This window comes from Nothobranchius furzeri, chromosome 12 (genome assembly GCF_043380555.1).
Source record: "Nothobranchius furzeri strain GRZ-AD chromosome 12, NfurGRZ-RIMD1, whole genome shotgun sequence".
Lineage (NCBI taxonomy): Eukaryota > Metazoa > Chordata > Actinopteri > Cyprinodontiformes > Nothobranchiidae > Nothobranchius > Nothobranchius furzeri.
Genome location: NC_091752.1, coordinates 30,997,409 through 31,009,165, shown reverse-complemented (window position 1 = coordinate 31,009,165; position 11,757 = coordinate 30,997,409). Strand labels below are relative to the sequence as shown.

At 39.8% G+C, this 11,757-nt stretch overlaps 1 protein-coding gene across 1 annotated transcript in view; it reads left to right on the top strand.

The window, feature by feature from the left end:
- Positions 1–11,095, top strand: part of rgs7a (regulator of G protein signaling 7a) — a 79,447-nt gene extending 68,352 nt beyond the window's left edge. The window contains exons 6-18 of the mRNA XM_015944795.3: positions 258–309; positions 1,301–1,365; positions 1,612–1,688; positions 1,842–1,923; positions 4,446–4,520; positions 4,607–4,705; positions 4,911–4,972; positions 5,243–5,353; positions 5,440–5,565; positions 7,448–7,634; positions 7,814–7,903; positions 8,365–8,401; positions 10,274–11,095. Of these exons, the coding sequence (XP_015800281.1) occupies positions 258–309; positions 1,301–1,365; positions 1,612–1,688; positions 1,842–1,923; positions 4,446–4,520; positions 4,607–4,705; positions 4,911–4,972; positions 5,243–5,353; positions 5,440–5,565; positions 7,448–7,634; positions 7,814–7,903; positions 8,365–8,385 (1,047 nt within the window). The 3' untranslated portion in view covers positions 8,386–8,401; positions 10,274–11,095. The remainder of the gene's footprint in view (positions 1–257; positions 310–1,300; positions 1,366–1,611; positions 1,689–1,841; positions 1,924–4,445; positions 4,521–4,606; positions 4,706–4,910; positions 4,973–5,242; positions 5,354–5,439; positions 5,566–7,447; positions 7,635–7,813; positions 7,904–8,364; positions 8,402–10,273) is intronic.
- Positions 11,096–11,757: the final 662 nt, after the last annotated feature.

Genomic DNA, 11,757 nt, shown 5'->3' with positions numbered 1-11,757 from the left:
CGTTGGCTTCCATTTGAGGCCAATCCATACGTATGCTGCCCTGAAGGATGGTCAAGATTTATGCTGGTGTCTGCTTTAAGCTCTTTCCAAAAGGAGCGTATGTCCTTTAGACACAACACCAAACCCATTTGGGGGCAAAGTGTTGCTGCTCTGACCGCATTTCCACCTCCCACAGCAGTTTGGTTTGACGTAACCGTGCAACTTGTTGTGTTTTTTATTTGATGTGAAGTTTGATTCCTGATGTTCGTTCCTTGCAGACTCCATACTTTTGGCCATCAAACTGTTGGGAACCTGAAAACACAGATTATGGTGAGAGCACTGCTCCGTTGCACGCTCACATTCACGTTTTCTGCTTTGCACACAACCTTTTAAACGGCATGAAAACTATTGTTGTAATTCATGAATTGGATTTCTTCTGCAGACTCTTAAAAAATGATACCAGGAGTTTAAAAGGATCTAGTCACATGTTTACATACATGTTTCCTTCACCTTTTGCATGCAACCTTTGTTTATGAGCATTTGACATGATCACAAATAAATTCTCAGTCATAAGTATCTGCGGTAGTCACACTGCTCGACCGCTGCAGTCTGATAACCGTGCAGGAAAGCAGAGATGTGCCAGAATGCATGCTGCTGCTGTTCACAGTTGGCTGAGCATTTTAATGGTGACACAGGGATGAGCTTTTCATTGTTACAGCCAAGCAGAGTGGAGTTAAAGCTTTCATAATGCCACAAATGGTTTGGAATCTCGCCGCACCCTAGCAGGTCTTTCATTTGCTGCAGAGGAGGGAAAAGGCTAAAGCTCACTGTGGGAGTAATCCTGCGAGCGCCACAGCATCTCGGATGCAGCAGCTGACTCACGTGAACGATGCCCCATAATGAAAACAGTCTAATGGCATAATGAAGCTCCCACATTACGGTCAGTTAACAGATGAAGGGATGATTATGGCACAGGAAGAGATCAAAAGTCAGGCACACACACACACACACACACGAGCTCTTGCAGTAACAGATGCATCAACACACACACACACACACACACACACACACATACACACACACACACACACACACACACACACACACACACACACACACACACAAACACACACACACACACACACACACACACACACACACACACACACGCCTTGTGCCATTAATGACCTTTGTGATTTGCAGGATAGTTTAGATGTGCAGTTGAAAGGATTAAACGAATAAACCACTTAAGGCTGTTGAAGCAAACCTAAGATCCTGTTGTTGTTCTCTTTTATCATCAGTCATTTTATGTCTCTTTCAGCCGTTTACCTCTGCAAAAGAACAATGCAAAACAAAGCACGTCTGGAGCTTGCAGACTATGAAGCTGTAAGTAAAGCAGACCGGTTTGTGTCAACCCCCTCCCCACTTCCACTTCACGTATCTGCTCTGATTACATGTTGGCATCCTTCACAAAGCAGCCTGTGTTTGTATTTATTTCATGCTAACAATGCAATCGTTTCCTTATCAAACAAATCAGTGCTTCAGCTTCAAGGTTGCATATGAACAAAGATCATCCTGTCATGCATGGAGGTAAACATAAATAGACGATCCCTCAATTTCTTTTTCTCACAGGAGAGCTTAGCAAGGCTACAGAGAGCTTTCGCCAGGAAATGGGAGTTCATCTTTATGCAAGCAGAAGCACAAGCGAAGTAGGTCTCTTAAGGAACCATGCATGCTTTGAACCCTTACAGAACACGAATAAAGTCTTTTGTTTACCAGCGCTCATCTTCACAGACGAACCAAGCCAGGTGCTCCATCTGAACAGTTCTGGGTTCTTTTTATATTTATTTTTTTAATTCCAGAGTCGACAAGAAAAGAGACAAGATTGAAAGGAAGATTCTCGACAGTCAGGAAAGAGCATTCTGGGACGTACACAGACCAGTGGTGAGTTAAATTAGAAACTAGCTGTAGATTTTTCATATTATTAGTTTAAACTCAAACAGGTTGGAAGATATTTACACCAACTAAAATGTCTATCTTCTCAATAGAAAGAATGGCTGCACACTAAAGCTGAACGATCCATCCGTTTTCCATCAATGCCAACAATGCGGCTGCGGGGTTTTGTTGTAGTGCACCTCAACTCTTTGACATTCGGCGTATTTCCCTGGCCTTAAAAGTGTTACGGTGGTAGCAGCTAGTGGGGAGTGGGAACTGGGGAGATTACGGCAGCCGAGCCAAAATCTTGAGCTGACAGGGCTACACATTAGCTCATTTTACACGTTTTAACTTTTTTTTCGTAGCAATGCTACAACCGATACTTGTGATGGCTCTCTGCCTCCGATATCGTCTCCCTTGATCGGACAGAGAGACTTTACCACAGTAGCACTAAGGCCGGGAATATTCTTGCTTTTGAACAACACATACATGTGCTTAAAATGGCCATCTTGCATAACTTGCATTGAGTTAAAGCGTTGTTTGCGCGCGGCCCCCGAAAATAATGTTCGTAAGCTACAATATACGAGTAACCAGTAGGAGGAGTTGACAAAATGAGCCAGACACTCTCACCATGGTCAATCGCTGATTCAGAGGTCTTTAGTACTGTCTACAATAACGCTGGTATCTTTTTTTCTGCCATGATCTCTAAATTGACCAGTAACTAATCTCTTCTGTTGACGCCATGTTTGTTTTGGTAACATCCTACAAACCCAGGGCTCTATTCTGGTCCAAGTACTCTTTTGTGCCCTCTAGTGGAACACTACACTACTAAGCGCATTGTTGACAGCCTGTTGTTGAGTTACGCTAGTATGAAATAAACCAATTATGAAATAAACCAATGAGTGTGTTGTGTCTGAGGAGCTGAATTGAAGCCCAGTGGGAGGTTACCACCACTGCCCTCTTGGCTGCGTCATGAATTTTGTCACTCGGGCTGTGAGTGTGGGGGCAGATGACTGACACCTATGAAACACTTAGCTTATGGAGCTACGAGCTAACTTAGCTAAGCAATGCAACTGAGCTACCCTCTGCCTTCTAGGCTGTAACATTTAACGTGCGGCTAATGCTGAGGCCTTCCCTGGAACGAGCCAGAGTCAAGCTGCTAGCGCTGACAACTCATCTGCTATCTGTCAATCAAAAGGACACACCCCAATTATTTAATCATTTCCAGCTTTAATCACATTTAAACCAGGCTGTAAACATGTTTATTTCTGCTGTGAATCAGATATTTTTAACATGAGAGTCATTGGGAACTTGCTCCTGTCTGGAGCTAGCCCCTAGTGGATGAGGGGAGAACTGCAACTTTTTGTCTCTTCTGAGTTGTCTTCACTTTTGGCAGCTGGAGTTTGCCCCTTGAACTATACATGTAAAATATGTCAGAGTTCAGTGTCAGACCATTGTTGTGAGAAAAATACAATAAGGCGACCCGAGGCAAACGACTAAGCAGCCGGCTTCGGTGAAACAATGCTGGGAAAACTCTGCCTGCAAAACATCAAGTTGAAAACATTGCTTACCTTCAGTTTTCATTCTTGAACTATAATAGCTTTTAACGTTGTGATGGTATGATGTCATTTCTTGTCGTGTTCGTAAACGCTGTGAATAATTTGCTGAACTTCGATTAGAAAAAAAATCTTGAATCGAAATTGAAAATCGCAATATCTGCCAGAAATATTCCAATTTAATATTTTCTAAAACCGTTCTGCCCTATTACACACGGTTAATTATTGATGCACAGTGGGTTATTTTAATCCATCCCACACATCTCACTCTCAGCAGGCTAGCATCAAGCTGTTTGAGAAAGAAAATAATGTTTTCAAAATGTCACACGCTCACAAGAGCTCTGAATTATATAATTTAGAAATGAGCCAGGCATGCTGCCTCTAGTAGTTGAACGCTGTAAAGAGACAAACACACAGAAAAGACTCCGACGTGCGTTTGCCTTTCTCAGTACATGAAATGCCACATCAATAACTGTCACAACACATCAGTCTCAGCTCTGCTCTTTACCTTATTCATGAGTGTGTGCTTTGCAGTAGCATTTAGCTTACCCCCTTAAGGTTAAAGGGTCTCCTCTGCTATGATTCTCCCTAAGCCAAAAGCTCAACGGTTAATTGGAAAATAACAAGTTCAATTTATGCGTCCTTGGAGCAACATAATCAATATTAATTCAAATTTCACAGCGACACCGTCAGGCTTCTCAGCTGTGTTCTCCTGGAAGAGGCTTAGATTAAGACCACTTGTTCAATCAGCCGGGATCTGCAGCTCTGATTTCCAACTGATTTGTATTTAAAACATTTTTTTAGGGGGGATTTAACTGTAACATTAGCTTTTTAATTAGACAAAATTGGAGAAATCATCCACGGCACTTCACATCACCACTGAACAGATTAGACTGGTTCAAACCAGCAGAAAATAAAAAAAATAAAAACACTTCTAAACTTTATGAAACATGATCTGCTTTTTTTCTGTTGCAGCCTGGATGTGTGAATACAACAGAAGTCGACATAAAGAAGTCGTCCAGAATGAAAAATCCACACAAAACGAGAAAGGTTAGCCTCCAAGCCAACCCCCCCTCACTACAATGCCCATATTTCATCTGCAGATTTAAAGCCAGTAACATATCTCCTTGTCTTAGTCTGTGTACGGGCTGCAGAATGATATCCGCACCCACAGCCCGACCCACACCCCCGCTCCAGAGGCAAAGCAGCCCACAGAAGAAGAACTGCAGGAACAGGTAAGACCTGCAGGTGGCGATCTGAGGCTTCAGTTAGAGCAATAGTATTTCTCAAAATTCAAGTTTTTGAATTAATCGCTACAATTTTGCTTTTGTACATTATAAAAACACACACTGACAATAGCTTAATTAACTAATCTAAACAATATAAAATCCTGCTTTTATTTGTTTACCTTATTTCTTTGGTTCCCTGCTATTGTTTCAGATCACCTTTTGGCAATTACAATTAGACAGACATCGACTGAAAATGTCCAAAGTGGCAGAGAGGTGAGGAATGCTCTGTATCTACTGAGTTTAGCAATCGATCTGCTTTTTGAGATGTTAAACGGCCCAACATGTCCAGGATTTAAGAACTTCAGTGACCTTGAGTAGGATTGGGTTCAGATGACATTTAGCCTTTTTTCCCTGATAAACAATTATGCTCCCAATAACAGTCCTCTGTCCTTTGTGAAGCATGTAGCTATCAATAATTACACTTGTTATGATACAAAATCATGCACTTCAAGTGTTTTGTGTTGTTTTTACCTCCAACAACAGTTTGCTGGGTTACACAGAGCAGTATGTTGAATACGACCCCTTCCTCACACCCCCGGACCCCTCAAATCCCTGGATCACAGATGACACCACAGTCTGGGAGCTGGAAGCCAGGTGGATGTAGTAAATAAGAGAACATCAGTGAGACATCGCCGCTGACCGTGCTTTGAGGTATTCTTACTTTGTGTTTCCTCCTCCAGTAAGGAACCAGGCCAGCAGCGGGTAAAGAGGTGGGCTTTTGGCATCGATGAGGTCCTCAAGGATCCTGTGGGGAGAGAGCAGTTCCTCAAGTTCCTCGAGTCTGAATTCAGCTCAGAGAACCTCAGGTATCTTACGTAGTGTCTCTAAATTCATGCATTAATGTTAACCTAACCAAAGCTGTTTGCATAAAGTATAAATATGTAGGAATGATACTGTAAGAGCAGCAACGATTTATACAAAAAATAAATAAACACTGAGAAATAAACTGTGTGAAATGGCTCCATGGCGCCCTCTGATGTAACAAACCTGAGTTGATCCCTTTCAAAGCTGATGAAACATTCCGATAAAACAAATACTCTTTCAAAATAATTAGAATATTATTAGTGTCTACATGACGTCTACTTTCATAGTTTGATGGTATGATAAATGTGTATTTTATCTTAGCTGCAGAAAGTCAATAAAAATCCTCCAGTTTCAGTTTTGGTAACGAGATTAATCATTTGGATCGTCTATGTTCTCATTTAGTGGCGTGCATTCATCAATATTGAAATTGTCTCAGAGTTTTTGATCTTAATACATTTCAAACTGTCAGTCCAGGGGTGACTGTATAGGATCAGAGGTTGAGGGGTGCTGAGCACCCAGAGAGCTCCCCGGCCAGGCAAGCTACAGTTCATGGTTTTGTATTTAACTCAGTATCATTACCAGATTTGTGAAAGAAAAATTAAACACTTACAATACTTACAAATAAAAAAATTCTGTTTCCCAAATCATGAAATATGTTTATGATTCTACTATTCGTGTTGCGTTAGCTAGTCCAGGTTTGAAGAGTCTAGATGTAGTTTCGGAGCTAGACCAGTTTCAGTGTGGTCCAAGTGCTAAATAATTGATCTTTTGTGAACCTTCATAAATAAAAAAAATTATTCCACGAATCACAAACTGCGTTTAAAAGACTCCGGTATTAATCTAGAATAATCTAATCCAGACTGGAAGAGTCAAGGTGTTGTAGTTTTTTTACAAGAGAAGGTTAAAGATGCTGAACGAGTGGAAAAATTAGTTGGAATGGCTCATTCCAAATTGGAAACCAGAAATGGGAACCAACTTCAGCTCCATCTCAGAGCTCAAGTCTGGGAAAGACCTGATCAGACCTTTTGTGAGGCAGGTGTGGGAGGTTTGAACAGAATAGAGTTTTCTTAAGAAACAGCATAAAAAACACAGATATATAAATGTGCGTCCGGGTATTGCACAGGAATTGAACACATACTGAATACATCAGTGATGTTACCAGGATAACGCCAGTACCAGCTAAACTGAGGAGTTACACACTCTTACTGCATAGAGGATGAACGACCTACAGCAACGTTCTGTTTTACATCTGGGAAGTCTCAGTCTGCCACTTAAAGAGCTGTCCATGGCCTCCACAGTGGAATAGAGTGGGTGGTGTTTCAAGATGGAGGTCAGCTTCACCGACATAATAATAATAATAGTAATAATAATAATAATACATTATATATAAACGCGCCTTTCAAAACACTCAAGGATAAAAACACAAATCATCAATAAGAACATAAGTCATAAGTGTAACATAAAACAAGGAAAGCAAATAAACAAGAAAATAAACAAGGCACTCTAAAAAAGTACACAGGTGGTTTTCCTTGCTGTATTTTTGTTAAAATATAACGTTTCCACCAAGTACTGTATGACTTGTATTTCACCACAAAGCACTTACAGTAAAAACATAGATGAATGAATTATCTAAAATTTTAGGGGTGCAGGGATTCATTCTAGGGCTAGAAACATATCTGAGTCACACCCTTTTACCGTTTACTATAATGATCAGGTAAACACCTTAATCGACTTAAAACCTTGGTCAGTTTTGGTTTTCATCTATGCTTTTGTGACCTAAGTTATTCTTTTATTTATGAACTATCAAATGTTTAGTGTGATTCTTGTTATTTTGTGCAAAAATACAATATCAGTAACGTTATTGCTCTTGTTACTGAAAATTAGGTTCTGGCTTGCAGTCCAAGAACTAAAGAAGCGCCCCATCAGAGAAGTTCCCAGTCGTGTTCAGGAAATCTGGCAGGAGTTTTTGGCTCCTGGAGCGCCCAGCGCCATCAACGTGGACTCCAAGAGCTACGACAAAACCACCCAGAATGTCAAAGATCCTGGACGCTACGCCTTTGAGGATGCACAGGTGAGTTACACTGACACATCATTCACTTGGAGAAAGTGGAGTTAAAATAATCAGAAAGTTGTAGCTTGCAGCTTCCTAAAGCAGCAGTGCTTTGTGGCAGTTTTGAGTGTGGTGGACCAGTTAAACAGCCTTTCCTGGTTTCTGTTTCAGCGGTGTTTGATGCTTTTATTTTCTAACAGGAACACATCTACAAACTGATGAAGAGTGATTCCTACAGCCGTTTTATTCGTTCCAGTGCCTACCAGGAGTTATTACAGGCCAAAAAGAAGGTATGAAACAGAAATTCTCCCTCAAAACATACAAATCAACATTGATTGAAGAGAATCATATATTCTTTTTGGTCAAATGTGGTCAAATAAGAGCTTAAAGATAAAAAAAAAGATTCCAGAAAAAGCAGACAACAAGTCTCAGGGGTGAACGGTGAGTAGCTTTTCAGGACTTGTGTAGAAAAATACATTGAATAAACATGGGCAGTCAAAACATGACAAATAAATCTTATTTTACTCCAACGTAACGATGTGTCTAAAATCTGCTCCATCTTTCACCTCCTACATTTCCCTGGCTTGTCATTCTGCCGAGATGGTATCTGTAATACGTTTGGATGCTTTAAAAATAAAACAAGATGCTAAATCAGCACTTTTTTCTGGTTACTTATGTTTTTTTCTTATTATTTCTGGTGAAATACGTTGCACGTTGTGTCATTACTCTGTCTTTTTTGTGTCCCTCACAGAAAAGCAAGAATTTGTTCTGAAGGGTCTTGCTCCCAGGTAATGTCAAGGATCAGATCTGACATGTCTGATGTAAGAAATACTACCAGAAGGGGAAACTGGCATGTAATAACAAGAAATATTTATACTACTGGTTCAGTTGAAAACAATGCTTGTGTCTTCTTGTCCAGCCAATGGTGAAAAGTGTCTTCACTACAACACATAGCTGTTACACAGTTCCAGTAACTTCAGGTTTAATTATAAATATTTGCAGCTAAACAAACTTACATTTTATATTTTGTTGGTCGGTCATGTGGAGATGGACTCAAATGTGGGTTTAGTCTAATAGACAACCAACTCTAGTGTTGGGAACCATTTAGATTAGACCAAAAACAGCAACAAAATCATTTCTTTGCTTGAGAATGACAATTGACTCTATCTAGGTGATCCAATTAGCAAAGTGGGCAGGTGTGGGACTGAACCAGGTGTAAACGACACCAGACTAAGAACTACAAAATACTCATTCTTCCTGGACATTAAAGGAAGAAAACAAGCCATGAATCTTGAAATGATTTAGATAAACTCCTAACAATGTCGATATAAATTAATTTTAAAAATACAGAGAAAGCTGTGAAATATCTTTTATACGTTCATTCTGTGTGTTTTATCCAACTGCATTACGTTTCTTTTATTAACACAACAAAAGTGCTATTTATACCTTGTTTTTGCTGACGTTTCAACTATCACTGTAGCCTTACTCAGAGTTTTGCCACTGTTGGTGGCACCACTTCCTTCTTGGTTTTTCCGCGGGCAGCAGAGGACAATGTCGCCCTCTGCTGCACTCGCTTTCCTCATCGATGACACAGTCCCACACTTGATCCAATGTGTAAACCCCTGCTGATAAACGGAGAAGGTAGTGACGCCACCAACGTCAGCAAAAACTAAGTAAATATCACAGTTTTGCTGTGATAAATAAAATAACCGTAATGAAGATGTGAAATATGTTTTAGTTTTATACAACGGATGAATAAAATACTTTTCACAGGTTGGAAAAAAATTTGGCATATTTCATGACTATATTTGACTTGAAAGAGTCATAAAGACACAGATGTAATAGCAAGGGCTGCATTGCATTTAAATGTTGTTTGTTGACAGTTTTATGAAATAAGCATGAGGAGCTGCAAGGTTGAAATTCAGCCACATTATTAAATTAAATAGCTGCTCTAATTCTGGCAAATTATGGACTTTGTGTTGAAATAAGCATAGCATTAGTTATTAACTGCTACAGAACTTTTTACAGTAGTTCTTGAAGTTATTCTAGAGATGTACAACAAATTCTCATACATATTTAAAGGGGATATGATATGCAAAACTCACCTTTTGCATCCTTTTGTGCTGCCACGTGGGTCTGCCTCTTTAAACACTCCAAACATGAAGAAAACCCATAAATCTGTTTATCAGTGTTTGGTTTTAGGAAACATGTGCTTTAAATGAGCTGTTTCAAAAAGTCCCCTTTTGTGACATCACAAATTAGAAAATTAAAATAGAACCACATCTTATATACAAGAGAGGGCAGCTGCTGGAGGAGCAGCGGCTCTACTGCGTGCACCTCTCAGATTTTGGAGCTTCTCAGCTTAAAGCAGCCTGAGTGGGGGGAGGGTGGGTGTGGCCAGCTTCTGTTTTTTTTAAAGGGACAAATCATTCTGGAAGGTACTGAAAATGTCAGGGAAAAGAAATAGCTAAAATCTATGTATCTGATAGGGATTTGGTGAAAAGTACATGCTTTGTATCAGTCGTAGAACCATAATTCAAGAATAAAAGTCATACTATGTCCCCTTTAAATATATTTATTTTTACATTAAACCATCTCAAAACAAAAAAAAGACCCCTCTTGAATTGTCCACTCTCTTTTTTTTGTCTTCCTGAGGACAGGAGAGACCACAGGCAGACAAGGAATTGAAAAGCTGTGTGCCATCATGCTAAAATCAATGGCTTCCCTCTCTCTCTGGGACGTGAAGAAAGGGACCATCTCATCTCTTCATCATCACTGTCCATCATCTGCTCTTGGCTCTGCCAGATGAAGAGCCAAGCCGCCTGTTCGTCTGTTGTCCACAGGATGTTGCATGTCCACAGAGAGGATGTTTCTGCTCCTCGCTCCTCTTTCAGTGCAAATATTATTCCAATATTCTCAGATAAAAAGCCCTGCTGGACTTGTGAGGACAGAACAAAGAAAAAAAAAAGGCAAAGGAACAACATCAAATCCAGTGATCCAGTTCTTTCCACCATAACTGCTCGATTGGAGCCTTTTCTCTCACTTCCAGTCGAAACACATGATGTCAGAGAGAAATAAGAAAACATAGCAGAACATAAAATGACAGCATAAACTGAAAAACCTAACCAGTGACGTTGCTTTACATGAGGTTACAGATTATTTGTCACGCTATGGGAAGTGTTGTGCAGAATGAATATACAAAATATATATATAATATATATATATATATATATATATTATGATTCTGATAATTTATTGTGCATTTAGTTTGCTTTTCATTATTTAATTGCACTAAAATAACTAGCACATATGGTTGTCATTGCACCTGTAAAGTCTGATTCAAATTAACAAAACAAAACAACAGCTGTCTCTTGTCTTATGTAGAGCATAATTCTTTGTTATTCTCTCCTCCATTTATTTTTATACCATATTTAAATACACTTTTACTTACTTGTATTATTAAAGTTGACCCTCTATCTGTTTCTCTGGCTTCGGCTTGTTTATTTTTGTTTGCCTCTTGCAATTATACTGTCCACCACTAGAGGGGGGTGACTCAATTCTGTTGCTAACTGGAGTCTCCTCCACACAGATCAGCAAATTTGAGATAAATGTGACTTTGCCATGCAAAAGTGTCATCATCTTCTGGCTAGCTGAAAGGGTTATTGTTCAGACTTGAGCCCTCTGATGTTTTGCAGGGTCTGTTGATGTTTCAGCTCTTTGATGGCAGAAAGTGACCGTCTGTGTTTTCAGCGTCTGTGCCCAGCAGTCACTTCGGGAAGAACCACAAAGCAGACAAACATTTTTGTCTCGGCTGCATCAAGGAATGTGGATTGCGGCATTTTTCAAAGCGTGCTGTTAGTGCGTCTGGGTACGTGCGTACAATGATTTTTGGATTGAAGGTTATGAGTCGTAATGTGGTGTGGTTTCAGTGCCAATGAGAAGTTTGCTGAAGACCATTGTTTCTTTGTTTCTCTTTTCATTGTTTTTTTTTTTTGAGGTGGCAAATTAGCTATTCTTCCTAAAGAAAATGGAGATGAAAATGAGAAATGGTCTAAATGCATGGGACAAAAGGAGAATGGACATTAAAGTCATGAGCGATTCCCAACTTCTTTACATCATTTATTCAGTGAGCCATTCTTTCTTT